Source organism: Leptopilina heterotoma, unplaced genomic scaffold, assembly GCF_015476425.1.
Source record: "Leptopilina heterotoma isolate Lh14 unplaced genomic scaffold, ASM1547642v1 Lhet_245, whole genome shotgun sequence".
NCBI classification, from domain to species: Eukaryota; Metazoa; Arthropoda; class Insecta; order Hymenoptera; family Figitidae; genus Leptopilina; species Leptopilina heterotoma.
The window spans coordinates 865,488-880,863 of NW_025110961.1; the positions used below are offsets into that span (position 1 = coordinate 865,488).

The window sequence follows — 15,376 nt, forward strand, 5'->3', positions numbered from 1 at the left end:
TTGTATTAAAAATATTATAAATATTAAATAGAATTAATGTTTTTAAATAATAATTTTTTGATCTATAAATTAGTACTAAGATTTGGTGAAAAAAAAATTATTGCATGTAGCATTTTTCTTTTATTATGTTTACATTTTAACTCTCTGCTGATGCTAACTTATCCCTACTCTATTACCATAGAATGTGGCTCCCATAGTCCCCATCAGGCGTCTAAAATGACGTTAGCATCAGAAGAGGGTTAAAACAACAAAATGAAGTTCTTATGAAGCAAAACAAGAATTAATCAATTACAAATAAATTAATGCCAAAATTAATTGGTTGGTTGCTTACATTTATTTTTATAATAATTTTTTTATAATGACTAAAAAGACATGTGTGTATATTATATTATTGTAATATAATTGTTACAGATTATTTGAGTTACATATTTGTTACATATTTGTTACAGCGTTCAACGCTGACATTTTATATAACCTGCTTGTAACTCGCTACAAGGTTATGATAGAATATGTTACATACTGTTGTACAACAAGTATATGTATAATTAATACATATTTGCGTCAACTGGGAACAATATTTAAAATTTGGTTTCCAATTTAAAAGTTTAAAATTTTAATTAGCAAGTTTTACAATTTCTGGCTTTTCTGAAATATATGGTGTATGTACATAGTTAATATTATTTATACTTGAATTTTTTCGATCAATTGCTTTCACTCGAACAAACAGAAACGCTGCCACAAGAGATGCAACTACTACTACTAAGAGAAGCATAACTAGGCCTCCTACGAAACCAGCTAAAGACATACAAATAGATTCAGAATCTGTATGTGAATTCGTGTTTTGTATCACAACTGTAGTATCATTGATTGGGTTTGATGCACCCAATGCAAAATTAACGTCACCTGGGGCTACAACTTGAATTGTGCGAGATGTATTTACATCCGTCATTTCTTGAGCAGCTCGTTTATGAACATGAGGTGTAACAATCGTTAGTGTAAGAAAGTTGTCCTAAAAAGATTTTAAACAGACATATATTACTGAATTTTTAATACTTATTTATATTTAATAATTTGAATATATATAAAAAAATAATTTATATAAGGCATTCTCTAACATAAAAGCCACCCTAAAAAAATTTCTTTTTGGAAATGAAGTATGTTAAAGTATACATAAAAACAAGTATGTATAGTAGATTTTTAGGTCTGTGTAATGCGTGGTTGCCATGTTATCAGGGGCTCAATTTTATTCAGTATAATTTTCAAATGGCAATATCTTTTACCCAAGCCATATTAATGGATTTTAAAGTTGTATAAGTGTTTTTAGTAGAGAATCTTCCAAACTTTTGAATAAAATTACTAATTATTTAAAAAAAATGTAGTTTCATAAAAAAATTAATTTTTTTTTCAATTTCCCCTCCTCATTCCCCCCTTCAAATTTCTTCAAAAATACCCAAAAATGTCCCTTATTTTATAACCTTTTTACCCCTCAAAAGCCATTTTGGGACATTGAAATGCGTACAAGCTACAGATTATTTTGTAACCCGGTGCAACTCATCAATTTTGACCTTATTATTATAATTTTTACCATAGTGTTCTGCAGTGAATGTCAATTAGGAATTTTTTTGTAAAATATATTGTTTGGAACATGGAAAGTAGGTGTTTCACCTTGCACTATTAAAAATTCATTATTTAAAAAAAATTCTAGACTTCAAATCTGTGTTTAATTACTGTAAAAAATACTGAATCACCATATGTATTTTAATTACACAGCCACACAAAAAAATAAGAAGTTCTGATCTGGGGGGTCTCACTATGTAGACTTTATGTTTTTTGGGTCGCTGAATCCAAATCCGAGGTCCATTTAACCCCATCAGATCAGGATTTTGACATAACCTCAAAAAACCAATATGGTGGACATGTTTTTGAAAAGTTTATCGGATTCGCTTGAAATTCGTTACTCGGGGGTTTTTGGGGTCGTAGATTACGAATTTGAAGTCTGATTTCAAAAATTCAAAATGGCGGATCCAATATGTCGGACACGTTTTTGAAAAATTTATCAGATTAGCTTAAAACTCGTTACTCGGGGGTTTTTGGGGTCGCTGATTACGAATTTAAAGTCAGATTTCAAAAATTCAAAATGGCGGATCCAATTTGGCGGACATGTTTTTGAAAAGTTTATCGGATTCGCTTAAAACTCGTTACTTGGGGTTTTTTTGGGTCGCTGATTACGAATTTGAAGTCTGATTTCAAAAATTCAAAATGGCGGATCCAATATGGCGGCCACGTTTTTAAAAAATTCATCGGATTCGCTTGAAACTCGTTACTCGGGGGTGTTTTTTGGGTCGCTGATTACGAATTTAAAGTCAATTTTAAAAATTCAAAATGGTGCATCTAATAAATCAATGGGTTCTACGAATTCGGAACTATCGTTTTGTTACCGACACGAAAGGTACTAACTATACGATGCAAGTTCACAATGATCTAACTTTTTGTTCCCGACAAGAAAAGGTTTAACTATAAAAATGAAATTTTTCAGTACAGTAATTTGAAATTTCAAATCCATTAATCAAATCGAGGAATCTAAATAAATTAGTGAATTTTCAAAAATTTAAAAGTTATTTTGTAATTTGAATGAAATATATATAAAAAAACATGTACACATCAATATAAATGTGAAAAAGTAATAGTTTCTATATATTGCTTTGGTTATGTTCCAATTCTAATTTTCAACATGATATAAATATGAAACAGTAAATAAATAATACATGAAAATAAATATTTAAACGATTAATAAAATAAAAAATAACAATAAACATAACAAATATTCAAATATTAAAAGTATTAAGAAAATGAAATATAAATTAAATTTGAAAAATTGTAAATATTTAAATATAAAATAAATAATAATAATAATAAATATAATTAAATATATTAATAAATATTTAAATGATTAATAAAATAAAAAATAACAATAAACATAACAAATATTCAAATATTAAAAGTATTGAGAAAATGAAATATAAATTAAATTTGAAAAATTGTAAATATTTAAATATAAAATAAATAATAATAATAATAAATATAATTAAATATATTAATAAATATTTAAATGATTAATAAAATAAAAAATAACAATAAACATAACAATTATTTAAATATTAAAAGTAATGAGAAAATGAAATATAACTTAAATTTGAAAAATTGTAAATAATTAAATATAAATATAAAATAAATAATAATAATAAATATAATTAAATATATTAATAAATATTTAAACGATTAATAAAGTAGAAAATAACAATAAACATAACAATTATTAAAATATTAAAAGTATTGAAAAAATGAAATATAAATTAAATTTGAAAAATTGGAAAAAAATAAAAACATGTTTTAATGTCAAATTAAAAATTTATTTCCTGTTGTAAAAATAACATATCTTTAAATTCTTGAAATAACATTAACACAATTCAAAAAATTCAATTTAATATAAAATATTGTATTCTTCAATCTTCCTCTTTGCTTTCATCTTCATCTTCCTCAGATTCTGAGTAATTTACAATAGCAGGATTTTGTGTCGAACTTAGTGAGTTGTAAAATTCGTGATATTTAGAAGGAATCGTTCCATTCGCGCATAACGTTAAAAGATCCTTAAGTTTTTTCTTATCTATCGGGATGCCACCAGTGTAAGCTTTAGGAAATTTGTAGGTTTGAAAGTTTACAGGACGACCTATCTTTTTGTTCACATCTAAAATTACAGGCTCATCCATAAAATGGTATTTTAATTCGACTGTGTGCGGCTTTTCAGGAGTGACACTTATTTCGCGTACTTGAGCCCATGATATTTTCTTTTTATTGACATCCTTATCCCAATTTTGAGCCTGTACCAAAGGTTTGAAGTTTAAAATGTCTTCGGTTTTAACTTCATATGTAATGTAAGGCTTCGACGAAGCTTTAGCGTTTGCTATTAGATTGATCCACTCCTGTGGTTCGCAAATGAGTTGGTTTTTGCTTCGTCTTTCAATCAAAGCATGCATACTGTCCCCTTCGTTTTGAGTGTGGCCTTTTTCCAAAAATCTGTGAATTATTTTAACACCAAATTTGACTGCAGCGTACAAATACATGGCGAAGATAAATCTGTTTTTATTCTGCCCTCCACAATTATCAGAAAATAGTCGAATATCTCTAACCCCTTTTTGACTTTTATTTTCAATAAATTTTAATACACCACTACCAATTTCGTTGGATCCCTTTTTAGCTATGTTTTTGCCCCATATAAAACAGAATCCTTCATGGTCAGCACAATCATAAATTGTGAATTTGTGTATTGAAAACTTGCGTTTATAATAAAATCCTGAAATTTCTCCATGTGGAATGACTAAAACCTTTTGTAGATCATAACAGGCAACGCAGAGTGTTTTATCTTTTAAGGCTTCTTCTTTTGCTGTATCCTTTACAAATCTTGCAGTATCTTTATTTCTAATATGCGATTCATAGACTTCTCGAGTGTTTTCTTTTTGTTCTTCGGTACTATTTTCCCAAATTGCACATTGATCACAGATGTCTTTTTTTGATTGATGAAAGCTCAAGTTAAATTCGCGATTAAAAATATCTCGGTATTGTCGCTCTGTAGCAATTTTCTCAAATTTTTCTTTTGCCCATTCCAGGTACAATGAGTGCATTTTTCTAATAGATAGGCCTTCTTCTAAATACTCTTTGTTCGAGTCTTTCCTTGAATAATGAGATGGAACTTTAGGAAACAAAGAAATGTGCTCTCTAATACCGTCTTTTAAACACTCTGGTATCTTAAATCTATTTTTCGCAAATTTTCCGCGCATATCAGGTTCAACGGTTCCGCTATTATTGACTTTTTTAAATGCTGTGAAAGCCCATTTACAACTGATTCCTAGTGTGTCTAGAAAAGTAGCTTTGCAAACTCGGATTTTATTGCCTTTGATAGTTAAAAAATATTGTCGACTGAATGTTCTTCGACTTGTCCACTCTTTGGTCGTTTTCGTTTTGGTTTCACTTTGCTTAACGTGTCTCAAAATATAATTCCATTTTTCTTCCTGGGTAGGTATTTTCCAAAATGCATTAAACACTTCAAGTCTTTCATTATCGGGAATATTAGCTTTGCATTTGAAAATACAATTAGCGTTACATCCTTCCTTCATATTTCGAGATCCAATTTCTCGTCCATGACGATTAGTATATGCTTCTCCGGCTTGTCTTGATTTTTTCGCTACAACATCTATCCATCGACTTCGATTAACCGAACGTTTTCGGACGTTGTGATTAGACGGTGATTCTCGTCGTCTCTTTCTCTTACTTGTAGATTGAACATCAGATGAATTGACTTGATTTTCCGTTACATTATCCACAGACCTAAACGTATATTCAATTATTTTATTTACTTATTTTATTTATTTATTTGTGTTTAAAAAACAATTTATACTTTTTAATAATAAAACAGTTTTTAAAAATGAAATAATATATTAAATTTCAATATATAGTTTTATTAACAAGGTGTCTACTATTTTCGTTTAATAAAATTCCCGGATTTCTCGGCTATATCCTAATTTTTTCCCGGTTTTTTTCTCATCAAATTTAAATTTGACTTCGAACATAAATAAATCTTAAAATTTTTTGAAAATAATGATTTTTTAAATAATTTTAATTGAAAAATTGGAAAATAATTTAATTAAACAAAGAATTTTTTAAATTTTTTAAAAATAATCTTGTTTCTTTATAATTACAATTAAAAATTTGATTTTTCAATTTTATTAAAATTATATTGATAATAATTGAATTTCTACAAAGAATTTTACTATTTATAAAAATAATTAAAGAATGCTATTAATGCCTTTTAAAGAATGCTATTATTTATAAAAATAATTTAATTCTTGTAAAGAATTTTATTAAAATTTTTGAAAATAATAAGCAGTAATAATTAATTATTCACTTAATAAGTAATAATCATTTAATTTGCTCAAGAAATAAATAAATATCATTTATTTGAACATTCAGAAATTTGAAATTATAAAAATTTAAGAGAAGTTCAATAATTATAATTATTGAATAATAATAGAATTTAATATAATTTTTATAAGCAAAAAATATGACTATAAAATTCAATTATTAATTAATTATTAAATTCAAATACTTTGAAAATTCTATTTGTTGAAAAGTTTCTAATGAAATTCTTTAACAAATTTAATTACATATTTTTAGTCCAATTTCACAATATTTCTATTAACTCCATAATTTTTTTTTAATTTATTTACATAATATGTTTGAATTGGTGACTAAGTTTTTACTATCAAATCAATTATTTTTAACTAATTTAAATTTAGAGAACAGTATAATATAAATATCTATAAAAATTGAAATAAGAAGTGAATTTTTAAAAACAAATTAAAATGATAAAACTTTTTTAACTTTTGTGAAAAAATTCCCAGTTTGGTATAAAATTCCTGGTTATTTCCCTGTTAGTAGACACCCTGATTAAATGCTTTCATTTTAGTAACATAATTATTTAATTTTTTTAATAATTTAAAATATTATATAATTTACTTTTCCGGAATTTCAGCATCAGTTTCAAACGGAACGTTTTGTAAAAGTGAATTATCTGTAAAAAATATTAGTTTTATAAAAAAAGTTTTTCTACGATTTGTTGTTAACTATAGATAAATATTTAAATTGTAATAATATTTATAAAAAAAAATTTATTTAATAAATGTTTTAATTTTAAAAATATTAGAGATAGAATTATTTAGGTTAAAATTTCTGCAGTTAAAAACCAATGGCTTAACAATATTTAATGTTATTGTTTTATACTTACTTTCAACGTCGGAATTGTTGTCCAGATTGGAGTCATTAAAATCCATTTTGTATACAATTTTATATTTTCATTAGGTGAGACAATATGATAATTCTTTGTCATGTTTATAATATTTATAAATGTAAAAAATTGTCAATATTGTTAATAACCAAAAATCTCACCTTGATCGTGTTGCGCAAGCTCGATATTCATTTTTTTTAGATAGATCACTTTTCGTTGGAAAAATGTCATGAATGAGAAATTATTGAATTTAATTTTAAGTTTCTTCTTTTAAATACATTTTATATAAAACTAAGTATAGCGGAATTTGAAAGAACTTAAATTTCTAAATCATTTGACATTAATAATTAAATTATGCAAAAAATGCAGTTAAACCTTTTCTTATCGGGAACAAATAGTTAGATCATTGTGAACTTACATCGAATAGATAGTACCTTTTGTATCGGTAACAAAACGATAGTTCAGAATTCGTAGAACCCATCGAAATATGTTCTTTAAAGGAATTAAGAACTTGAGTGATCCAATTCACCCAGAATTACTCTATATCTTACGTGTGCCTGCATCCAGGGCACCAACGGTGAGCAACGGAGTTTGTCAGCTATCCGGCTATGTTGTTGGATGACGACGCCTGAGAGCCTGCTTTCTAACCCTCAACCGCCGATACTGGGGTTCCGAGTCCCTGCATCGTAGCACGTTTTCTACGTGTGTCTGCCATGACGGCATCGAAGCCATTACCCAGTGACTTAGCCGGATAGTGGAAAACTCCGTTGCCCACCGTCACCTCGTGGAGGTGCCCTGGATGCAGGCACACGTAAGATATAGAGTAATTCCTTGTAAATTGAATAACTCAAGTTCTTAATTCCTTAAAAGAACATATTTATTGGATGCACCATTTTGAATTTTTGAAATTGACTTAAAATTCGTAATCAGCGACCCAAAAAACTCCCGAGTAACGAGTTTTAAGCGAATCCGATGAATTTTTTAAAAACATGTCCGCCATATTGGATCCGCCATTTTGAATTTTTGAAATCTGACTTTAAATTCGTAATCAGCGACTCCAAAAACCTCCGAGTAACGAGTTTTAAGCTAATCCGATAAATTTTTCAAAAACGTGTCCGCCATATTGGATCCGCCATTTTGAATTTTTAAAATCAGACTTCAAATTCGTAATCAACGACCCCAAAAACCCCCGAGTAACGAATTTCAAGCGAATCCGATAAACTTTTCAAAAACATGTCCGCCATATTGCTTTTTTGAGGTTATGTCAAAATCCTGATCTGATGAGGATAAATGGACCTCGGATTTGGATTCAGCGACCCAAAAAACATAAAGTCTATATAGTGAGACCCCCAGATCAGAACTTTTTATTTTTTTTGTGTGGCTGTGTTATTCATAACACTTCATGTAATTAGAATATCACTGCTTTTATAGAATTTCGTTTATAATATCAGTTGATTTTTACACAGTAAATAAATATATTTACTTTACTCTTAGTTGTAATATATACTAATTACTCGCAATATCATAAAAAAGTCACCCTCGCTTTCACTTTTCTGCTTGATTAAACTCATTTTATACACTTGCATCCTATTGCGCTGCATCTATATTTTGGTTTGCTTTTTACAACACCGCTTTTTAAGGTGTCATAGAATTAATATTACATAATATTCATTTTTTTATATATTTGTAAAAAATAATGCCAGTCGACAAATGGTTAAATTTTATGGATGGCGAATTTCAAAGGATTTAAACATTTATCGACTGGCATTATTCTTTACAAATAGATAAAGAACTGAATATCATGTAATATTAATTCTCTGACACCTCAAAAAGCGGTGTTGTAAAAAGCAAACCAAAATATAGATGCAGCGTAATAGGATGCAAGTGTAGGAAATGAGCTTAAACAAGCAGAAAAGTGAAAGCAAGAGTGACTTTTTTATGATATTCCGAGTAATTAGTATATTTATTACAACTAAGAGTAAAGTAAATATATTTATTTACTGTGTAAAAATCAACTGATATTAACGAAATTCTATAAAAGCAGTGCTATTCTAATCACATGAAGTGTTATGAATAAGTAAAATACATATGGTGATTCAGTATTTTTTACAGTAATTAAACACAGATTTGCTCTCTAAATCTGAATCAGTAAAATTCCACTGAAGATCAGTGAAATTTGACTGAGAATCAGTAACTCTATTCTCGCGATTTGAATCATTAGAATTTCACAGAAAATCGGTTAAAAATAACTGAAATTTCAGTCATTTTTCACTGATTCGCCAATTAAAAAACTATTGAAAATTTCTGTCACACATATTGAAAGTCAAATTTCACTGATTCAGTTTTAGAGAGTGAAGTCTAAATTTTTTTTTAAATAATGAATTTTTAATAATGCAAGGTGTCACACCTACTTCTCATGTTCCAAACAATATATTTTACTAAAAAATTCCTAATTGACAGTCACTGCACAACACTATGGTAAAAATAAGGGTAATATGGTAATAAATAAGGGCAAAATTGATGAGTTGAACCGGGTTACAAAATCATCTGTAGCTTGTACGCATTTCAATGTCCAAAAATGGCTTTTGAGGGGTAAAAAGCTTATAAAATAAGGAAAATTTTTGGGTATTTTTGAAAAAAATTGAAGGGGGGAAAGAGGGGGGAAATTGAAAAAAAAATTTAATTTTTTTTATGAAACTACATTTTTTTAAATAATTAGTAATTTTATTTAAAAGTTTGGAAGATTCTCTACTAAAAACACTTATATAACTTTAAAATCCATTAATATGGTTTGGGTAATGGTAATGTTAGAGAATGCCTTATATGTTCTATACTTACAGAAATATAATTATCATTTACAATGTCTCTTCGTTTTCTGGCACCTCGTAATTCCACCGGAAGTCCTTCAACTGATCTTGGTCGTCCTCCAAGAGTAACCAAGTTACCTTCATGTTCTTCAGAACCTACTGTTCCTTTTCTCTTTACAGTATGGTAAGCTCCTGTTGAGTGTCCTGGCAATGGTGGAGGCGGAAGGTGAATAATATCTTGAGTACTCTGAGGAGAACTACTTGCAGTTACATCTCCTGGTGTAGAGATAGTTGACGATGAAGAAGTTTGTGCTTGAGGAACTGGTACTATATCAGGATTAGGTTCGCTAGAAAATAAATAAATTCCTCTATTAGTGCCTCTATTAGTCCTCAAAGATTTTTAATTAAATTTGTGAGAATATTATTTTCTAACACATGAAGTGTGTGTTTTTCAAATTAATAAGTTCGGAGAAAAATCTTATATAAAATTCATTAAACTTATCAATTATTTCTGACTCTATCTAATTAAAAAAGTCGTATCTCGTAGGCTAGTGTTATCAATGTTAGTTATTAAATATAATATAAAGTTATCTTATCCAAAGCTTAATGTTTTATTTTGATGAAAAGAGTTTAGTTTTTATGTTTTGAAGACTGTTATGAAATTTTAAATAATAATTATCTAAATTTTAATTTGATGATAATAAAAATTTTGTAAAATTCATTAAGACTTTGATTAAACTTAAAAACATTTTATTTTATTTAAAGAATAGATTAACTAATTTATGTTAAGTAATAGTATATTGTGAACCAAGTGCGGAAAGGAGCTGTTTTCCGACGAGTTTGTTAGTTCATGCTCAAGTGTAGCGAAACCAGCAATCAACCTCATCAGAAAAGCTTGTACACAGTGTTTTGTGTAACAATTTTCAATTAAATAGTGTTTTGCATTAAATACTAAAATCTTTTATTAGAACATAGTTCATTTGATTTAAATAAAAATATTGTTGTTTTAAATAAATATTTAGTTTACAATAACTAATTGATTATTAGAATCAAATGAATTTTTTCAATGTATAATAAATAAAGTTATGTGAAAACACTGTTATATTTAATATCTTGTTTATGACAATAATATTAGAAGTTTTGTTTTATCACTCGCAAGAAATGTCAGTGTTTAGTCAGTTACAAATGGTGTCAAACCAAGCCATCGAAACGTTGCACAAGTAAAATAAGTGTTTTATTTATTACTCTTCCTATAATCGATCAGAAAACATAAACAAAAATATTAGAAGTAAGTATAAGAGTTTATAAATAAATTAATTTTATTAACCAAAATAAACTACTAACAAGTAAACCTACTTAAGTGTCAGTAATTGATTTGGCTGAAACTTGGCACATGCTTAGAACTCGGAAAATAAAAGAAACGTATTTCTTATTATTGGCAAAGAAGACGATTTAAGGGTTGAAACTACCCCTTTTATTGACTCAAAAGCCCCCGAGTAACAAGTTTCAAGCGATTTCAAGTAAATTTATAAAATTCGACCGTAATTTTTCGTATTTTTAAAATATCTATTTAAATAATGGTTACTTTCCCTTAGGGGTTCATCTCGTACACCTTTCCCTTACTTGCAAATTTTGAATAAGATAAATTTATATATTTAATAATTAACATTGATAATTATGAAATTTTTAATTAATATTTAATTAAAATTTTGAAAAATAAGACGGGCTCCTAATAAGAACTCACTTTACTGAGAGAAAAATTTGTTGTACTGACAATGAGAAACATCTTGATTGCAGTGGTTAACAAACAATATTTTTCTGACATCTTTGATGGTACTCAGTAGCATAATGATGGTACCGGATAATATAAAATATTGTGGGTTTTTTATATTACTTGTTGTTCAATTTTTGAACAACTTTACTTTTGTGACGATTTTAAATTTTTAAAAAAAGGTTACATGGACTCATTTTTATCTAGAATACATGTATATAAAATTCTGAGTAAATGTTTAGATTTATGTATATGTCAAAATATTGTGTACAAATTATCTTGGATACGTTTTGATGAATTGTTCTAAAATTTTTCAGGCTTATTGCAGTCATTAATACTTCAAATCCGACACGAGGATTTTCAAATACATCCAAAAAAAATTTTTACCATTTTTTCAAAATTTTGAGTAGTTATTTTCGTATTAAAGGCGCAAAATAGGTGATTACGACGATGGTAGATTTTAAACTATCAACATTCGTGCTACCAGGTAATTTTTTGTATGTAGACTATCAGAGGCTACCCGGGGTAACTACTATTTTTTATTTATATGTTGCAAAAAAGATTTTAATTTTTTAAGGCTTTTACATATTGCTCTATACTTGTTGTAAACAATGTAAATTTCGATAAATGACTTAAAATCTACTATTAAATTGATGCAAAACTCGATCAGTCATTACAAATTTTTTATTGTTGGCTACCCGCACACATCGCACAGTATTTCTCAGGAAGTTAACAAAGAAAATTTCCAAACTTTGTAAACTTCCTGAAATATACTGTGCTACGTGGGCGAATAGTTCCTAGAAGCGCGAAGGTTTGTTTTCTGCGGTCATCCGCTGCACCGAGATAATCCTGATTGAAAAAATCTAAAACAATGTTCATCAAAATTAATTATCTAATCCATACGGATATCTGCAGCCCTAAGCGCTTAAAGTTGTTTGGAGTGGACAACTTCACGATGTCTCAAGTTCCAAACGTTTCGGAAGTGAAGTATTCGTAATTAACAGATCTCCTGCTCTTGGAAAACTGGAACCACGGTCGCGCAAAGGCATTTCGTTGAATATATCCTCAAATCCAAGGCATATCGAATATGGTTACTAAACGAAAGACGAATAGAGGTATCAAGAAATGTCACTTTTACCGAAAAATTTTCCCAAAAACGCAGTCTCGAATCCATCGAATTTTCTAATGAAAACGAAACTTGTGAACCATCAAGATAAATAATGGAATTTTTTAAATTCGATCTTTGTTCCTAACCGGATTCGCTTGCAACTTGTTACTTGAGGTTTCTTGAGGTTGCTAATGATAAATTGTAACTTAGATTTAAAAAATTCAAAATGGCGGATATGAAATGTCTAATTCACTCAATTTTTGAAAATTTGCGTTGACAATTTTCAAATTTCAATCTCGTTTTTTCATTGTACAAAATTTTATAATAACATATGAACAACTTAAACTTTATCAGTTTTAATAGAGTCCTTGTCAAACATAATTTTTGCAACTTATCTAATGACGTTTACTATAAACTAGCTTATAATGTTTTAGGATACTTACCTGAAATAGGTTTACAGAAGATTACCTAGCAAAATTATCTTAACAATTTAATATCTAACAATTTAATATTTCATGAACTTTTCTCTACATATTCTCAAAAAATTTACTCGGATAACTTTCTGCAGGTTAACTCGGAAGAGTAAATAGCGTAGGACTTTTCGATGCTCATAAAAACTAACATGAAACTGATTGAATTTGTCCTCCTTATAAAAACAACTGTAAACTTCATTAATATTAATATTTTTAAATGAGGTTTAGGTTGTTTTCTTCAGTACAGTCCCAAACATACAGACAAATATGATGTCAAAATGACAAGTCAACAGTTGACAACTATTAAATCAACTGTTAACTTTCTTAAAAAGTGACTATTTTTAATAGAAATGACAGTATAAAGGTTTGTAAGGTTGCAGATAACGAATGTTATGTCAAATTGACACTTCAAAGCAGTCATATAACAAATGATAATTTTGTTTATATACGATAGTTGACACAAACCTAGTGGTTGGGTTAAGTATGTATCCATCTGACATAATTTTCTTATTTTGCGATCCAACAAATATTTATACTGGCATTTTTGCTACAAATAATAATCACTGTTCAGAAAATTTGATAGTTTATTTGGCAGCTGTCAAGCACGTAGAATTGTCAATTTGACATCCAATTCGTTTCCAGCGACAGTTAATTACGCTGAAAGGTGAAAAACTGACGGTGGTCCTCATTCACTTTTCTTTTATTCCTGTAACTTTTCACTTTAGTAATTTAAAAAAATAGTATCTTTATCAAAAGTCTACGGCATGGACGTCCGCAACATATTTATGGGTTGAAATCTGTGTCAAAAATAAAAACGAAAATTCTTTTGAAGTTTTTTAAAATATTTTATTGTTTTCGAGTTATTAATAAATAAAAGCATCAATGAAGCTCAATGGATTCTTTGTTTTTATTTTTGACACAGATTTCAACCCATAAATATGTTCACGCATGACTGAGACACCTAATATATTATTTTAGTGTAGTGTAAATAAGATACTAGAACACGAGTTAATCATTTAGTAGATCAGTTTTATCAAGTTGTTTTCTTTAGAAAAATCATATGTACTTTCTCTTGAGCTATTAGACCATTTCTTTTAGTAGAAAAAATAGTATTTCAGCACTTTTATTAAAATTTTTTAATTTTACCTGTATGCTCCTGCTGGCCCACTAGGATGCCGTGGATCAGGATACGCAGGAGGAACACCGTATTCAGGTACAGGTGGTGATCCGTACTCAGCAGAAAGTCCTTGTGGTACTGGTGCTCCATAATCATGAGGAATGCCTGCTACTTGTCCACCGTATTCAATACCCAAATGACCGCATTTGGGTTCCGGACAATTATAACGGCATACTTGTATCACACATTGGAAATGGACATTCATGCTATCCGGAAACTTAAATGCTTGAAAGTAAGCAAAGCTTACAACAGATGCACTAGGACCAAAATTTTTTATTTTCTGGAATCTGAAAGTCAAGGTTTTTAAAATATTAAAAAAATTAACATTTGGCTAGAAATAAATAATAAATCATTGTAGTTTTTATTTAAAAAACCAATTTATTTGTCCAACTGGCTGTTACAAGTGGTAACAACAAATGGTTGTTGTAGTTTAAAATACATAAAGTTTCGGTTGGTCAAACTTTATGCCATGTTTGGCCCGATGGTTGGCAAAACTCCGAGGAACTTAGTTTAAAAAAAACTTGTCAAAAATAATAATAGAAGATTAAAAATTTGTTGGTTGTCCTAACTTTGGGCAATGGTTTACCCGACGGTTGTCAAATCTCCCAGGAAATTGCTTAAGGTCAAAAAAATAAATACGAAAACATTTTTTCGTGCGGAAAGGGGGCGAAATGCATCCTTGATCCAAGTGTCAGGAAATAGTAACATATCAAATCTAATAAATTTAAAAATCAATGCAAATCAAACTGTTACATGGGAAAGATAAGAAAAAAAGCCCCAGTGCATCCCACCTCATACAGAGATTACCCAAAGCATAAAGAAACAGCAGATAAAATCAAACAGAAACAAACGGATCATTACAAAAAAACAAGATTAGCTAAAAAAAATTTATAAATTCATCCAGCAACAATTTTAGCCCCGGTTTTAATTTGACAATTCTGGAAATAAATATAAATTCATTAACTCACAACTCAAGATGCTATAACTTGCAACAGTCATTGGTGAATCAAAAAGTAGATATAGCCCTGGTATGCGAAACCAAACTTAAATTCAAATTTTTGAATTTTAAGAGGACTTTCTGGTTTAGAATTTCAAAAAAATCGATTTTTTTTTGCTTAAAAATGTTCCTTAGTATCATAGAATTACTGTCCCAAAACGATTTTTAAAAAATATGTACAAAAACAAAAGTTATAACAATATTT

General features: G+C 28.5%; 1 protein-coding gene across 4 annotated transcripts in view; it reads right to left on the minus strand.

Moving 5' to 3' along the window:
* Window positions 1-311: 311 nt before the first annotated feature.
* Window positions 312-15,376, minus strand: part of LOC122503118 — a 111,286-nt gene continuing 96,221 nt past the window's right edge. For 3 of the 4 annotated variants that reach the window (XM_043613556.1, XM_043613555.1, XM_043613554.1), the window contains exons 4-6: window positions 14,144-14,461; window positions 9,677-9,992; window positions 312-1,009 (exon numbers count right to left, since the gene is read on the minus strand). In XM_043613556.1, the coding sequence (XP_043469491.1) occupies window positions 614-1,009; window positions 9,677-9,992; window positions 14,144-14,461 (1,030 nt within the window). In that variant the 3' untranslated portion in view covers window positions 312-613. The remainder of the gene's footprint in view (window positions 1,010-9,676; window positions 9,993-14,143; window positions 14,462-15,376) is intronic. The other variant, XM_043613557.1, reaches the window with a different exon arrangement.